The sequence below is a fragment of the Oncorhynchus kisutch genome, linkage group LG1 (genome assembly GCF_002021735.2).
Source record: "Oncorhynchus kisutch isolate 150728-3 linkage group LG1, Okis_V2, whole genome shotgun sequence".
NCBI classification, from domain to species: Eukaryota; Metazoa; Chordata; class Actinopteri; order Salmoniformes; family Salmonidae; genus Oncorhynchus; species Oncorhynchus kisutch.
The window spans coordinates 41,718,370-41,732,039 of record NC_034174.2 but is presented as its reverse complement, the minus strand read 5'-3'; the positions used below and the strand labels follow the sequence as shown (position 1 = coordinate 41,732,039).

The 13,670-nt window shown below is 43.4% G+C and overlaps 1 protein-coding gene across 1 annotated transcript in view; it reads left to right on the top strand.

Moving 5' to 3' along the window:
* The window catches only part of slc6a11a (solute carrier family 6 member 11a), a 38,184-nt gene that overhangs the window by 21,405 nt on the left and 3,109 nt on the right, over positions 1 to 13,670 (top strand). Inside the window, exons 12-13 of the mRNA XM_020461966.2 lie at positions 12,979 to 13,079; positions 13,248 to 13,418. Coding sequence (XP_020317555.2) covers positions 12,979 to 13,079; positions 13,248 to 13,418 — 272 coding nt within the window. The remainder of the gene's footprint in view (positions 1 to 12,978; positions 13,080 to 13,247; positions 13,419 to 13,670) is intronic.

Below are 13,670 nucleotides of genomic sequence, written 5' to 3'. Positions count from 1 at the left end.
GATGAGGTAGGTAAACTTGGGTGGGCTATTTACCGATAGACTATGTAGTCTCCAACTTCAGCGATTTTTGCAATTCGTTCCAGTCACAGGCAGCAGAGAACTGGAACGAAAGGCAGCCTAATGAGGTGTTGACTTTAGGGATGATCAGTGAGATACACCTGCTGAAGCGCGTGCTACGGGTGGGTGTTGCCATCGTGACCAGTGAACTGAGATAAGGCGGAGCTTTACCTAGCATGGACTTGTAGATGACCTGGAGCCAGTGGGTCTGGCGACGAAAATGTAGCGAGGGCCAGCCGACTAGAGCATACAGGTCGCAGTGGTGGGTGGTATAAGGTGCTTTAGTGACAAAACGGATGGCACTGTGATAAACTGCATCCAGTTTGCTGAGTAGAGTGTTGGAAGCTATTTTGTAGATGACATCGCCAAAGTCGAGGATCGGTAGGATAGTCAGTTTTACTAGGGTAAGTTTGGTGGCGTGAGTGAAGGAGGCTTTGTTGCGGAATAGAAAGCCGACTCTAGATGTGATTTTAGATTGGAGATGTTTGATATGAATTGAATACATTGACTTAACCTGACGAACAGGTTGTTACATTAATTTAATTTCAACATAATCATCAGAACTATATATACGCTAAAAGTGTGTGGAAGATTCCACGTAGGAATGTAATCAAATCTTTTCCATCCCATATTCAATTGTACACGGAGTGTACTAACCCTTTCTCCTAACCCTAACCTTAACCCTTTAACCTAACTCCTATACTAGCTAAAGTTAGCCACATAGCTAGAATTCATAACATACCATACGTTTTGCAAATACGTAACATGTTGTACGTTTAGAAAATTCATAACATATAATACAAATTGTAATTCGTAACATGTTTTTTTCATTGCACTGTTCCCGAACAGCAAAATAAAGTTCTGAAATGTTTCGAACCAAAAAAAGGTACTGCTTTTTATCGTTCTTTTCTGTTCCTTTTGAAACCTCTGACATAGATTTTTTTTAAACATTTAGCTCAACATTAAATTACTTCACCAATCAGTGCGGATCGAGCAGCTTGCTATGGAGTGGGTAAGCGATTTAATCTTCATAGGGAAGTCGTTAAGAGCAAATTGTCTTTTGCCATAACAGCATGGTTTAATTCAATCATAATGACAAACAAACACACACACTGCACTGTGCTGTCAGTCACTATGGACAGACAAGTGTAGGGTGCGAGATGCGACTGAAATTTTGCGGGTAGGGAGAGAGGGTGGAGGAGGAGGCTTGGCTTGAAGTGCTGGGCATCTTGTTATGACATGATTTGCTGGAATTAGGCTTCTTATGAAGGAATTTTGAATGTCTTTGAACTTGAGAGATTTGGCTTGACGTTGGATCAGAGCTAACAATCTTGTGTGTGCAGAGCAGCACTAGAATAAAAACACAACTTACCTTACCTTTCTTACCAACTTACAACTTACCTTTCTGTAAATCTGTAAATCCAATGTGGAACATGATAATTATAGTATCCTTAACTAGCATTGAAAATGTTAATCCATTCTTCTCTATTTAAACATCTCTCTTCCTAATTTTTGAATCACACTTGTAATGTCGTCAGTTGGCTATAGTAAGCGATGCTTCGGAGAGGGAGGGCCAGGTAGTTTACACACACACACTGGCAAAGATTTTCAGCTGGCAGGCAGACACTAGAAGACGTTTGAGTGACAGAGTGAGGGCTTGCATAGGCGTTTGTTGCAATTTTTGTGGGGCTGGAAAAAAAGGCTTGTAATGTAAAAGAACGTTGTTAACCGGTTCCCATGCTTTTAAAATAACGGTTCTGTTCCATAAATATATAGATCACTTTCGTTCCCGGTTCTAACTCTGTTCCTCAAATATTATTTTCTGTATTTTAATTCTGTTCCCTGAACTGGTTCCAACACCTGATTACAAGGGATTGGAGGAAATAGGTTGGCTTCTAGGCATTTGTATATTACAGCATAATAATACTAGGTGTTTTATATAACTTGCGCTTCTAGAGGCCTAAACAAAGGCTTCCAAACTGTCCGTGATTACAGGGTAAAACAGATCAAATGGACGTGATTGAATATTGAACCATTATAGGTTTAATAAATCCTCTTAAGGTTCGGACCCTTTTTTTTAAATTTTCACCTTAAATGACATACCCAAATCTAACTGCCTGTAGCTCAGGACCTGAAGCAAGGATATGCATATTTTTGATACCATTTGAAGGGAAACACTTAGCAGTTTGTGGAAATGTTAAATTAATGTAGAAGAATATAACACATTAGATCTGGTAAAAGAAAATTGTACCATCATCTTTGAAATGCAAGAGAAAGACCAAAATGTATTATTCCAGCCAAGGCACAATTTTGATTTTTGGCCACTAGATGGCAGCAGTGTATGTGCAAAGTTTTAGACTGATAACATTATCCTACGTTAGCTCAACCGTCCCGCGGGGGACCCACCGATCCTGTAGAGGTTTTAAGACCCACTGCCAGTCTGATCTGGCCCCTATATACATTCTTAATGGTTAGGGAACTACTAACACATATCACTTAAATTGATACAGGACTCTTACTAACCGGGTGGAACAAATATAGCCACTTTCAAGGCACGCCTTAAAATATGTTAATTTTTATTTTATTTTTATTTCACCTTTATTTAACCAGGTAAGCTAATTGAGAACAAGTTCTCATTTGCAACTGCGACCTGTCCAAGATAAAGCATAGCAGTGTGAACAGACAACACAGAGTTACACATGGAGTAAACAATTAACAAGTCAATAACACAGTAAAAAAAAAGGGGAGTCTATATACATTCTGTGCAAAAAGGCATGAGGAGGTAGGCGAATAATTACAATTTTGCAGATTAACACTGGAGTGATAAATGATCAGATGGTCATGTACAGGTAGAGATATTGGTGTGCAAAAGAGCAGAAAAGTAAATAAATAAAAACAGTATGGGGATGAGGTAGGTGAAAATGGGTGGGCTATTTACCAATAGACTATGTACAGCTGCAGCGATCGGTTAGCTGCTCAGATAGCAGATGTTTGAAGTTGGTGAGGGAGATAAAAGTCTCCAACTTCAGCGATTTTTGCAATTCGTTCCAGTCACAGGCAGCAGAGTACTGGAACAAAAGGCGGCCAAATGAGGTGTTGGCTTTAGGGATGATCAGTGAGATACACCTGCTGGAGCGCGTGCTACGGATGGGTGTTGCCATCGTGACCAGTGAACTGAGATAAGGCGGAGCTTTACCTAGCATGGATTTGTAGATGACCTGGAGCCAGTGGGTCTGGCGACGAATATGTAGCGAGGGCCAGCCGACTAGAGCATACAAGTCGCAGTGGTGGGTGGTATAAGGTGCTTTAGTGACAAAACGGATGGCACTGTGATAAACTGCATCCAGTTTGCTGAGTAGAGTGTTGGAAGCAATTTTGTAGATGACATCGCCGAAGTCGAGGATCGGTAGTATAGTCAGTTTTACTAGGGTAAGTTTGGCGGCGTGAGTGAAGGAGGCTTTGTTGCGGAATAGAAAGCCGACTCTTGATTTGATTTTCGATTGGAGATGTTTGATATGAGTCTGGAAGGAGAGTTTACAGTCTAGCCAGACACCTAGGTACTTATAGATGTCCACATATTCAAGGTCGGAACCATCCAGGGTGGTGATGCTAGTCGGGCATGCAGGTGCAAGCAGCGATCGGTTGAAAAGCTTGCATTTGGTTTTACTAGCATTTAAGAGCAGTTGGAGGCCACGGAAGGAGTGTTGTATGGCATTGAAGCTCGTTTGGAGGTTAGATAGCACAGTGTCCAAGGACGGGCCGGAAGTATATAGAATGGTGTCGTCTGCGTAGAGGTGGATCAGGGAATCGCCCGCAGCAAGAGCAACATCATTGATATATACAGAGAAAAGAGTCGGCCCGAGAATTGAACCCTGTGGCACCCCCATAGAGACTGCCAGAGGACCGGACAGCATGCCCTCCGATTTGACACACTGAACTCTGTCTGCAAAGTAATTGGTGAACCAGGCAAGGCAGTCATCCGAAAAACCGAGGCTACTGAGTCTGCCGATAAGAATATGGTGATTGACAGAGTCGAAAGCCTTGGCAAGGTCGATGAAGACGGCTGCACAGTACTGTCTTTTATCGATGGCGGTTATGATATCGTTTAGTACCTTGAGTGTGGCTGAGGTGCACCCGTGACCGGCTCGGAAACCAGATTGCACAGCGGAGAAGGTACGGTGGGATTCGAGATGGTCAGTGACCTGTTTGTTGACTTGGCTTTCGAATACCTTAGATAGGCAGGGCAGGATGGATATAGGTCTGTAACAGTTTGGGTCCAGGGTGTCTCCCCCTTTGAAGAGGGGGATGACTGCGGCAGCTTTCCAATCCTTGGGGATCTCAGATGATATGAAAGAGAGGTTGAACAGGCTGGTAATAGGGGTTGCGACAATGGCGGCGGATAGTTTCAGGAATAGAGGGTCCAGATTGTCAAGCCCAGCTGATTTGTACGGGTCCAGGTTTTGCAGCTCTTTCAGAACATCTGCTATCTGGATTTGGGTAAAGGAGAACCTGGAGAGGCTTGGGCGAGTAGCTGCGGGGGGGGCGGAGCTCTTCGCCGAGGTTGGAGTAGCCAGGCGGAAGGCATGGCCAGCCGTTGAGAAATGCTTGTTGAAGTTTTCGATAATCATGGATTTATCGGTGGTGACCGTGTTACCTAGCCTCAGTGCAGTGGGCAGCTGGGAGGAGGTGCTCTTGTTCTCCATGGACTTCACAGTGTCCCAGAACATTTTGGAGTTGGAGCTACAGGATGCAAACTCCTGCCTGAAGAAGCTGGCCTTAGCTTTCCTGACTGACTGCGTGTATTGGTTCCTGACTTCCCTGAACAGTTGCATATCGCGGGGACTATTCGATGCTATTGCAGTCCGCCACAGGATGTTTTTGTGCTGGTTGAGGGCAGTCAGGTCTGGAGTGAACCAAGGGCTGTATCTGTTCTTAGTTCTGCATTTTTTGAACGGAGCATGCTCATCTAAAATGGTGAGGAAGTTACTTTTAATGAATGACCAGGCATCCTCAACTGACGGGATGAGGTCAATGTCCTTCCAGGATACCCGGGCCAGGTCGATTAGAAAGGCCTGCTCACAGAAGTGTTTTAGGGAGCGTTTGACAGTGATGAGGGGTGGTCGTTTGACTGCGGCTCCGTAGCGGATACAGGCAATGAGGCAGTGATCGCTGAGATCCTGGTTGAAGACAGCGGAGGTGTATTTGGAGGGCCAGTTGGTCAGGATGACGTCTATGAGGGTGCCCTTGTTTACAGAGTGAGGGTTGTACCTGGTGGGTTCCTTGATGATTTGTGTGAGATTGAGGGCATCTAGCTTAGATTGTAGGACTGCCGGGGTGTTAAGCATATCCCAGTTTAGGTCACCTAACAGAACAAACTCTGAAGCTAGATGGGGGGCGATCAATTCACAAATGGTGTCCAGGGCACAGCTGGGAGCTGAGGGGGGTCGGTATCAGGCGGCAACAGTGAGAGACTTATTTCTGGAGAGAGTCATTTTCAAAATTAGTAGTTTGAACTGTTTGGGTATGGACCTGGAAAGTATGACATTACTTTGCAGGCTATCTCTGCAGTAGACTGCAACTCCTCCCCCTTTGGCAGTTCTATCTTGACGGAAGATGTTATAGTTGGGTATGGAAATCTCAGAATTTTTGGTGGCCTTCCTGAGCCAGGATTCAGACACGGCAAGGACATCAGGGTTAGCAGAGTGTGCTAAAGCAGTGAGTAAAACAAACTTAGGGAGGAGGCTTCTGATGTTGACATGCATGAAACCAAGGCTTTTTCGATCACAGAAGTCAACAAATGAGGGTGCCTGGGGACATGCAGGGCCTGGGTTTACCTCCACATCACCCGCGGAACAGAGAAGGAGTAGTATGAGGGTGCGGCTAAAGGCTATCAAAACTGGTCACCTAGAGCGTTGGGGACAAAGAATAAGAGGAGCAGGTTTCTGGGCATGGTAGAATATATTCAGGGCATAATGCGCAGACAGGGGTATGGTGGGGTACGGGTACAGCGGAGGTAAGCCCAGGCACTGGGTGATGATGAGAGAGGTTGTATCTCTGGACATGCTAGTTGTAATGGGTGAGGTCACCGCATGTGTGGGAGGTGGGACAAAGGAGGTATCAGGGGTATGAAGAGTGGAACTGGGCGCTCCATTGTGAACTAAAACAATGATAACTAACCTGAACAACAGTATACAAGGCATATTGACATTTGAGAGAGACATACAGCGAGGCATACAGTAATCAAAGGTGTTGAATTGGGAGAGCTAGCTAAAACAGTAGGCGAGACAACAACAGCTAATCAGCTAGCACAACAACAGCAGGTAAAATGGCATTGACTAGGCAACGGGGCCGACAGATAAAACATAAACAAGCAGAATGGAGTACCGTGATTAATGTACAGTCCAGCGTGCATCAGCTATGTAGCCAAGTGATCAGTGTCCAGGGGGCAGTGGTGGATGGGGCAGGGAAGCTGGACTGGCGAGTGTTATCCAGGTTTTAAAAAACTAACAATGACTAAATAGCTTGTAGCTAGTTAGCTGGTTAGCTTCTGGAGGTTCTTGAGTGTGTTCTAAAAATGTTAAATAATAGCGATTCCGTATCACATTGGGTGAGGCAGGTTACGGGAAGGTATAAACAAATTAAAAATCGAAAAGAGATAGAAAGTAAATATGGGTCCAGTGAGTGTTTGGGACGCGGCGATTCAGACGGTTAGCAGGCCTGTGCTAACAAGCTAACAGTTAGTAGGCCGGGGCTAAACAAGCTAGCAGTTAGCAGGCCGAGTTAGCAAGCAAGGAGATAGCAAGGGCTAGAGAGTTAGCCTTTGGGGGACGTCGCGATGGGGTGAGTCTGTTTATTCCTCTTCATGCGGTGACATCGATAGACCGGTCGTGGCCCAGGTGTATGCTACGGTGGTAGCACAGGGGCTCTGGCCGGGCTAGCTTCAAGCTAAGTGGGTGGAAACGCTAGCCAGGAGTAATCATCCGGGGTTGCGGTTTAGCTAGACAGCTAGTTGTGAAGATCCAGCTGAAAAATGTTCCGTTTGCGGAGGGAATCCGGGGATAAAAAAATAAATAGGTCCGTTATGCTCTGGTTAGAGTCGCGTTGTTCGAACTGGCGAGAGCTTTCCGAGCTAAAGGTTAGCTGATGACCGGTTAGCTGAAGACCGCTAGCATAGCTGGTAGTTAGCTGGCTAGCTTCAGTTGAGGGGGTCCGGATCCGAAGTAAATATAAATACTTTAGGGAAAATAGCTACATTGGGTGAGGCGGGTTGCAGGAGAGTATTTAGAAGCTGAGGTTTAGCAAAAAAAAGTTTTAAAAGATATGCGAAGAAAAATCTGTAAAAACGAGAAAAAATACGATATATACAAGGGACACGACACGACAGGACGTCTTACTGCTACGCCATCTTGGGATCAAATTGAGCCAGCGATTCTTTCCCCTCCCACAATACTTTTCTACAATGCACCATAATTTATAGTATGCAGCATTAAATATACAGCAAAACAATAATACAGTACGTTCTTGTTGAATTGTATTGAAAAAATATTAAGGAGTTGCTAATAGTGAGTATGTAACTATATATTACAGCATACCAACTGATATTTGGTGTTTTATATCACTTGCAGGCCTTAACAAAGGCTTCTAAACTGACAGTGACTAGAGGGACAAACAGATCAAAAGGACAAGGCCAGCCACTCAACCATTACAGATTTGCGACTTGCTGCCACTTGCTGCCACTCTGATCTGTCCCCTATATCAGGTACGGGGTACGCACAATGCCATCGGGGTATGCCAAATAAAAATATTAATCGCATTTTCAAACAGTACATTTATATTTTCCAGTGGGGCTATACATTTTGGTGAGGTTTTTTTCTTGCCTGAGTAGCCTCGTTTCACTGACAGAAATAAAATTAAACCATCTAGTGTTCAGTGAAAAAACAACACAATGTCAAATACAGGTAGCCTAGTCAAATAATTAACATCCAATCACATTAGCCGTTACTCTCTCACGGGAAACCACTCTTGCACAGACATTTAGAAACTAAACATGAGAATGTAAAAAACAAGCCACGGGAGTTTTTTGAGCGAGAATAAAGATGACTTTCGAGTAGTAAGACATGTATAAAAGCAACAGATACCATTAATAAGAAGGGGCTAGAAGTGTCTTATATGGTGAGCTACCCCATACTATTGTGGAGGACTTAATTCTTCCTGCTGCTGCGGATATGGTTGGGACAATGCCGGGGGAAAAGGCCCCAAAAACTATACAGACAATGCCTTCATCAAACAACATTGTTTCAAGACGCATCAGTGATATGGCAGGAGATGTTTTGAAACAATTACTGCTTCGCATACAAGCCAGTGAATTATATGCATTACAGCTGAGTCAACAGACCATGGTGGGCCTGGCACAGCTCTTGGTATATGTCCTTTACGTTTATGGGGGATCAATTAAGGATGACATCCTCTTCTGCAAACCACTGGAAACCAGGAAAACGTGAGAGAATATTTTTAAAGTACTGGACAGCTTTGTGACATCAAATGGACTTTGGTGGTCAAGATGTGTTGGTATCTGTACTGATGGCCCAAAAGCCATGACAGGGAGACACAGTGGAATGGTAACGCGCGTGCAAGCAGTTGCTCCCGACGCCACTTGGGTACACTGCAGCATCCACCGAGAGGCTCTTGCTGCCAAGGGAATGCCTGACAGCTTGAAAGACATTTTGGGCACTACAGTGAAAATGGTTAACTTTGTTAAAACAAGGCCCCTGAACTCCCTTGCATTTTCTGCATTATGCAATGATCAAATCAAAGTTGATTTGTCACGTGCGCCGAGTACAAGTGTAGACCTTACAGTGAAGTGCTTACTTACAAGCTCTAACCAATAGTGCAAAAAAGATATTAGATGAACAATAGGTAAGTAAAGAAATAAAAATAACAGTAAAAAGACGGTGAAAAATAACAGTAGCGAGGCTATATACAGTAGCAAGGCTATAAAAGTAGCGAGGCTACAAACAGATACCGGTTAGTCGGGTTTATTGAGGTAGTATGTACATGTAGATATTGTTAAAGGGACTATGCATATATGATGAACAAAGAGTAGCAGTAGTGTAAAAGAGGGGTTGGGGGGGGTACACAATGCAAATAGTCCGTGTAGCCATCTGATTACCTGTTCTGGAGTCTTATGGCTTGGGGGTAGAAGCTGTTAAGAAGCCTTTTGGACCTAGACTTGGCGCTCCGGTACCGCTTCCCGTGCGGTAGCAGAGAGAACAGTCTATGACTAGGGTGGCTGGGGTCTTTGACAATTCTTCAGGCATTCCTCTGACACCGCCTGGTATAGAGGTCCTTGATGGCAGAAAGCTTGGCCCCAGTGATGTACTGGGCATTACGCACAACCCTTCTGTAGTGCCTTGTGGTCAGAGGCAGAGCAGTTGCCGAACCAGTCAGGATGCTCTCGATGGTGCAGCTGTAGAACATTTTGAGGATCTGAGAACCCATGCCAAATCTTTTCAGTCTCCTCAGGGGGAATAGGCTTTGTCATGCCCTCTTCACGACTGTCTTAGTGTGTTTGGACCATGATAATTTGTTGGTGATGTGGACACCAAGGAACTTGAAGTTCTCAACCTGCCTAGTCAAGCTATTAGAATCCCTGACCAGCTCACAGCTAACTTTTTAAACTTCTCACTTTATTCTGAATGTTAACCAGTCTGGTTTAGATTTGGACATAGCACTCTTTCAAGTCTATGCTTGTTTTACATGTTGTGTTAAATTGCCTAGATCATAAAATCATTGTGCTGCCTTATTTACAGACCTTTCCAAAGCCTTCAACACTGTTGGCCATTCCCTACTCATTAAAATACTGTCTGAAATGGGACTGGATCAGGAGTCTAGCAAATTCTTTAAGACTTATAATACAGACAGGACACAATGTGTGCTTAACTGATGGTGCCAAGTCTAGTTTCCTCAATATTATCAAAGGTGCACCACAAGGATTGGTTTTGGGACTATCTATTAAATCCTTAAATCCTATTGTATGCAGACGATATGGTTATGTATGCCATTGCACCAATTGTTGATCAAGCTATGTTAGAGCTGCAATCTTATTTTGTTACATTACAGAAAGGCCTTGTTGATTTAAAACGTGTACTTAATGCAGGCAAAATGAAATATACACTACCAGTCAAAAGTTTTAGATCACCTACTCATTCAAGGGTTTTTCTTTATTTGTACTATTTTATGCATTGTAGAATAATAGTGAAGACATCAAAACTATGAAATAACACATGGAATCATGTAGTAAACTAAAAAGTGTTAAACAAATCATATATGTTATGTTAAATATATGTTTTATTTGAGATTCTTCAAATAGCCACTCTTTGCCTCGATGACAGCTTTGCACACGCTTGACATTCTCTCAACCTGCTTCACCTGGAATGCTTTTCCAACAGTCTTGAAGGAGTTCCCACGTATGCTGAGCACTTGTTGGCTGTTTTTCCTTCACTCTGCTGTCCGAATCATCCCAAAACATTTCAATTTGGTTGAGGTCAGGGGATTGTGGAGGCCGGGTCAACTAATGCAGCACTCCATCACTCTCCTTCTTGGTAAAATAGCCCTTACACAGCCTGTGTTGGGACATTGTCCTGTTGAAAAACAAATGATAGTCCCACTAAGCCCAAAACAGATGGGATGGCATATTGCTGCAGAATGTTGTGGTAGCCATGCTTGTTAAGTGTGCCTTGAATTCGAAATAAATCACAGACAACGTTACCAGCAAAGCACTTCCACACCTCCTCCATGCTTTACGGTGTCAAATACACAAATAAAATAAAAATCTATGTAATCCGTTCACCCACACCGTGTCTCACAAAGATACAGCGGTTGGAACCAAAAATCTCCAATTTGGACTCATTAGACCAAAGTACAAATTTCCACTGGTCTAATGTTAGTTTTACGCATTTATATTGAAGAATACCCGTAAGCGACTACATTGCGCAAGTGGTCACCTGATGCTCTCAGAGTGATTCTCGCGTAAAATACAGAGGTAGCCATTATTCCAATCGGTCCTACTGTAAAACCAATTGTCCCGGTGGATATATTATCGAATAGATATTTGAAAAACACCTTCGACATTATGGAGCTAATTTTGAATATTTTTCGGCGTTTTCATGACTGCAATTTCCGGGTGATTTCTCATCCAAACGTGAAGAACAAACGGAGCTATTTCGCCTACAAAAATAATATTTTTGGAAAAGAGAAACATTGGCTATCTAACTGGGAGTCTCGTGAGTGAAAACATCCGAAGCTCATCAAAGGTAAACGATTTAATTTGATTGCTTTTCTGATTTCCGTGACCAAGTTACCTGCTGCTAGCTGGACAAAATGCTATGCTAGGCTATCGATAAACTTACACAAATGCTTGTCTAGCTTTGGCTGTAAAGCATATTTTGAAAATCTGAGATGACAGGGTGATTAACAAAGGGCTAAGCTGTGTCTCAATATATTTCACTTGTGATTTTCATGAATAGGAATATTTTCTAGGAATATTTATGTCCGTTGCGTTATGCTAATTAGTGTCAGTCGATGATTACACTCCCTCATGCGGGATGATGGACTGTTGTTTCTCTTTTCTTATTTGAGCTGTTCTTGCCTTAACATGGACTTGGTCTTTTACCAAATAGGGCTATCTTCTGTTTACCCCCCACCTTGTCACAACACAACTGATTGGCTCAAACGCATTAAGAAGGAAAGACATTCCACAAATTAACAAGGCTCACCTGTTAATTGAAATGCATTTCAGGTGGCTACCTCATGAAGCTGGTTGAGAGAATGCCAAGAGTGTGCAAAGCTGTCATCAAGGCAAAGGGTAGCAATTAGAAGAATCTCAGATATAAAATATATTTTGATTTGCTTGTTCTATAATTCACGGATGCACTACACATTTACTAATTGGAATCGTTCTCTCATCGAGTGGGTTCCCGCCTATAAATATCTGGGCATTTGGATTGATAAAGATCTAACGTTTAAAAAACATACGGAAGAGCTAGTTAAAAAGATACCATTTCAAATGGGCTTCTGTCACGTCTAATCCCGCTCCTCCTCTCTGGTGCTCGTTGTCGCCAGTTTATTCATCATTACTCACACCTGCTACCATTGTTACGTGCACCTGCGCTTCATGAGACTCACCTGGACTCCATCACCTTCCTGATTACCTCCCCTATATCAGTCACTCCCTTTGGTTCATTACCCAGGCATTGCTGACTCGGTTTCATGTCTGTACACTTTTCGTGTTTCTTGTTTTGTACTAGTTTCCATTTATTATAAAATTTGCACTCCCTGTAGTTGCTTCCCGATTCTTAGCATACACGTTGCAGAATAATGCCTCACCAAAGGAAAGCCTCAGCCGGCTCTGCGGGTTCTCGCTCCTCACCCGGCTCTGCGGGTTCACGCGCCTCGTGCCGGCTCTGCGGGTTCACTCGCCTAGTGCCGGCTATGCGGTTCTCGTGCCTCAGCCGGCTCTGCGGGTTCACGCGCCTCAGCCGGCTCTGCGGGTACACGCGCCTCATGCCGGCTCGTCGGGTTCCTCAGGGAGGAACTACTGTCACGTCTACTCCCGCTCCTCTGTGGCGGTCATTGTCTCCAGTTTACTCATAATTACACACACCTGTCACCCTCTTTACGAGCACCTGTGCCTCATGAGACTCATCTGGACTCCATCACCTTCCTGATTACCTCATCTATATCTGTCACACCCTTTGGTTCTTTCCTCAGGTGTTATTGTTTCTGTTTATATGTTTCATGTCTGTACTCTACTCGTGTTTCTTGTTTTGTTCCATGTAACCTTTATTAAATACACTCCCTGTACTTGCTTCCCAATTCTTAGCGTACACATTACATCCTGTAACATGTCTGTCTCTTTCGAAGGTGCTGAACGCTTCTGTGACAACATTGAGGATATGATTGGCTATAGGCCCTCCTCCCTGGTCAAGTATTGTTGGCTCTACATTACCCCTACTATCTGCACAGTGAGTTTAAACCCAGTCCATTTTTATCATTATTTCATTCTTTTTTTTAATGGATACAACTGAAATTATGCTTACAAAACGTTCTGCTGTCTATCAATGGCAAGGCAAGACATAATCAAAACAACAATGAAACAACATATTTCTGCCATCTTCTTTTCTCTCTTCAAGGGAACCTTTGTATTTTCCCTGCTGAAGTACAGCCCTTTGAAGTTCAACAACACATATTTGTACCCGTGGTGGGCCTACTGGCTAGGGTGGTTCCTGGCTATGTCCTCCCTATCTCTCATCCCCATCACCATGGTCTACCAATTGTACTGGGGCAAAGGGACTTTCTGGCAGGTCAGTATGATGGGAAGTTTTCCCTGGAACATTTAAAAGTGTGAATGATTGCATCAAATTCATATTCTTGTTGTTGCACTTTGTCATATTTACAAAGTTAATAATCTTTAAAATGTAAATTAGAAAAGCTAAATAAAATTAATCTGATCGGAAAGGCTGGGACCTTTCATCTGGTTCTTTCATCTCTAGCATAGAGTTTATGCACTATTCTGAGATTTGTAAGAATACTTTTGTAGCACATTGATTATACTT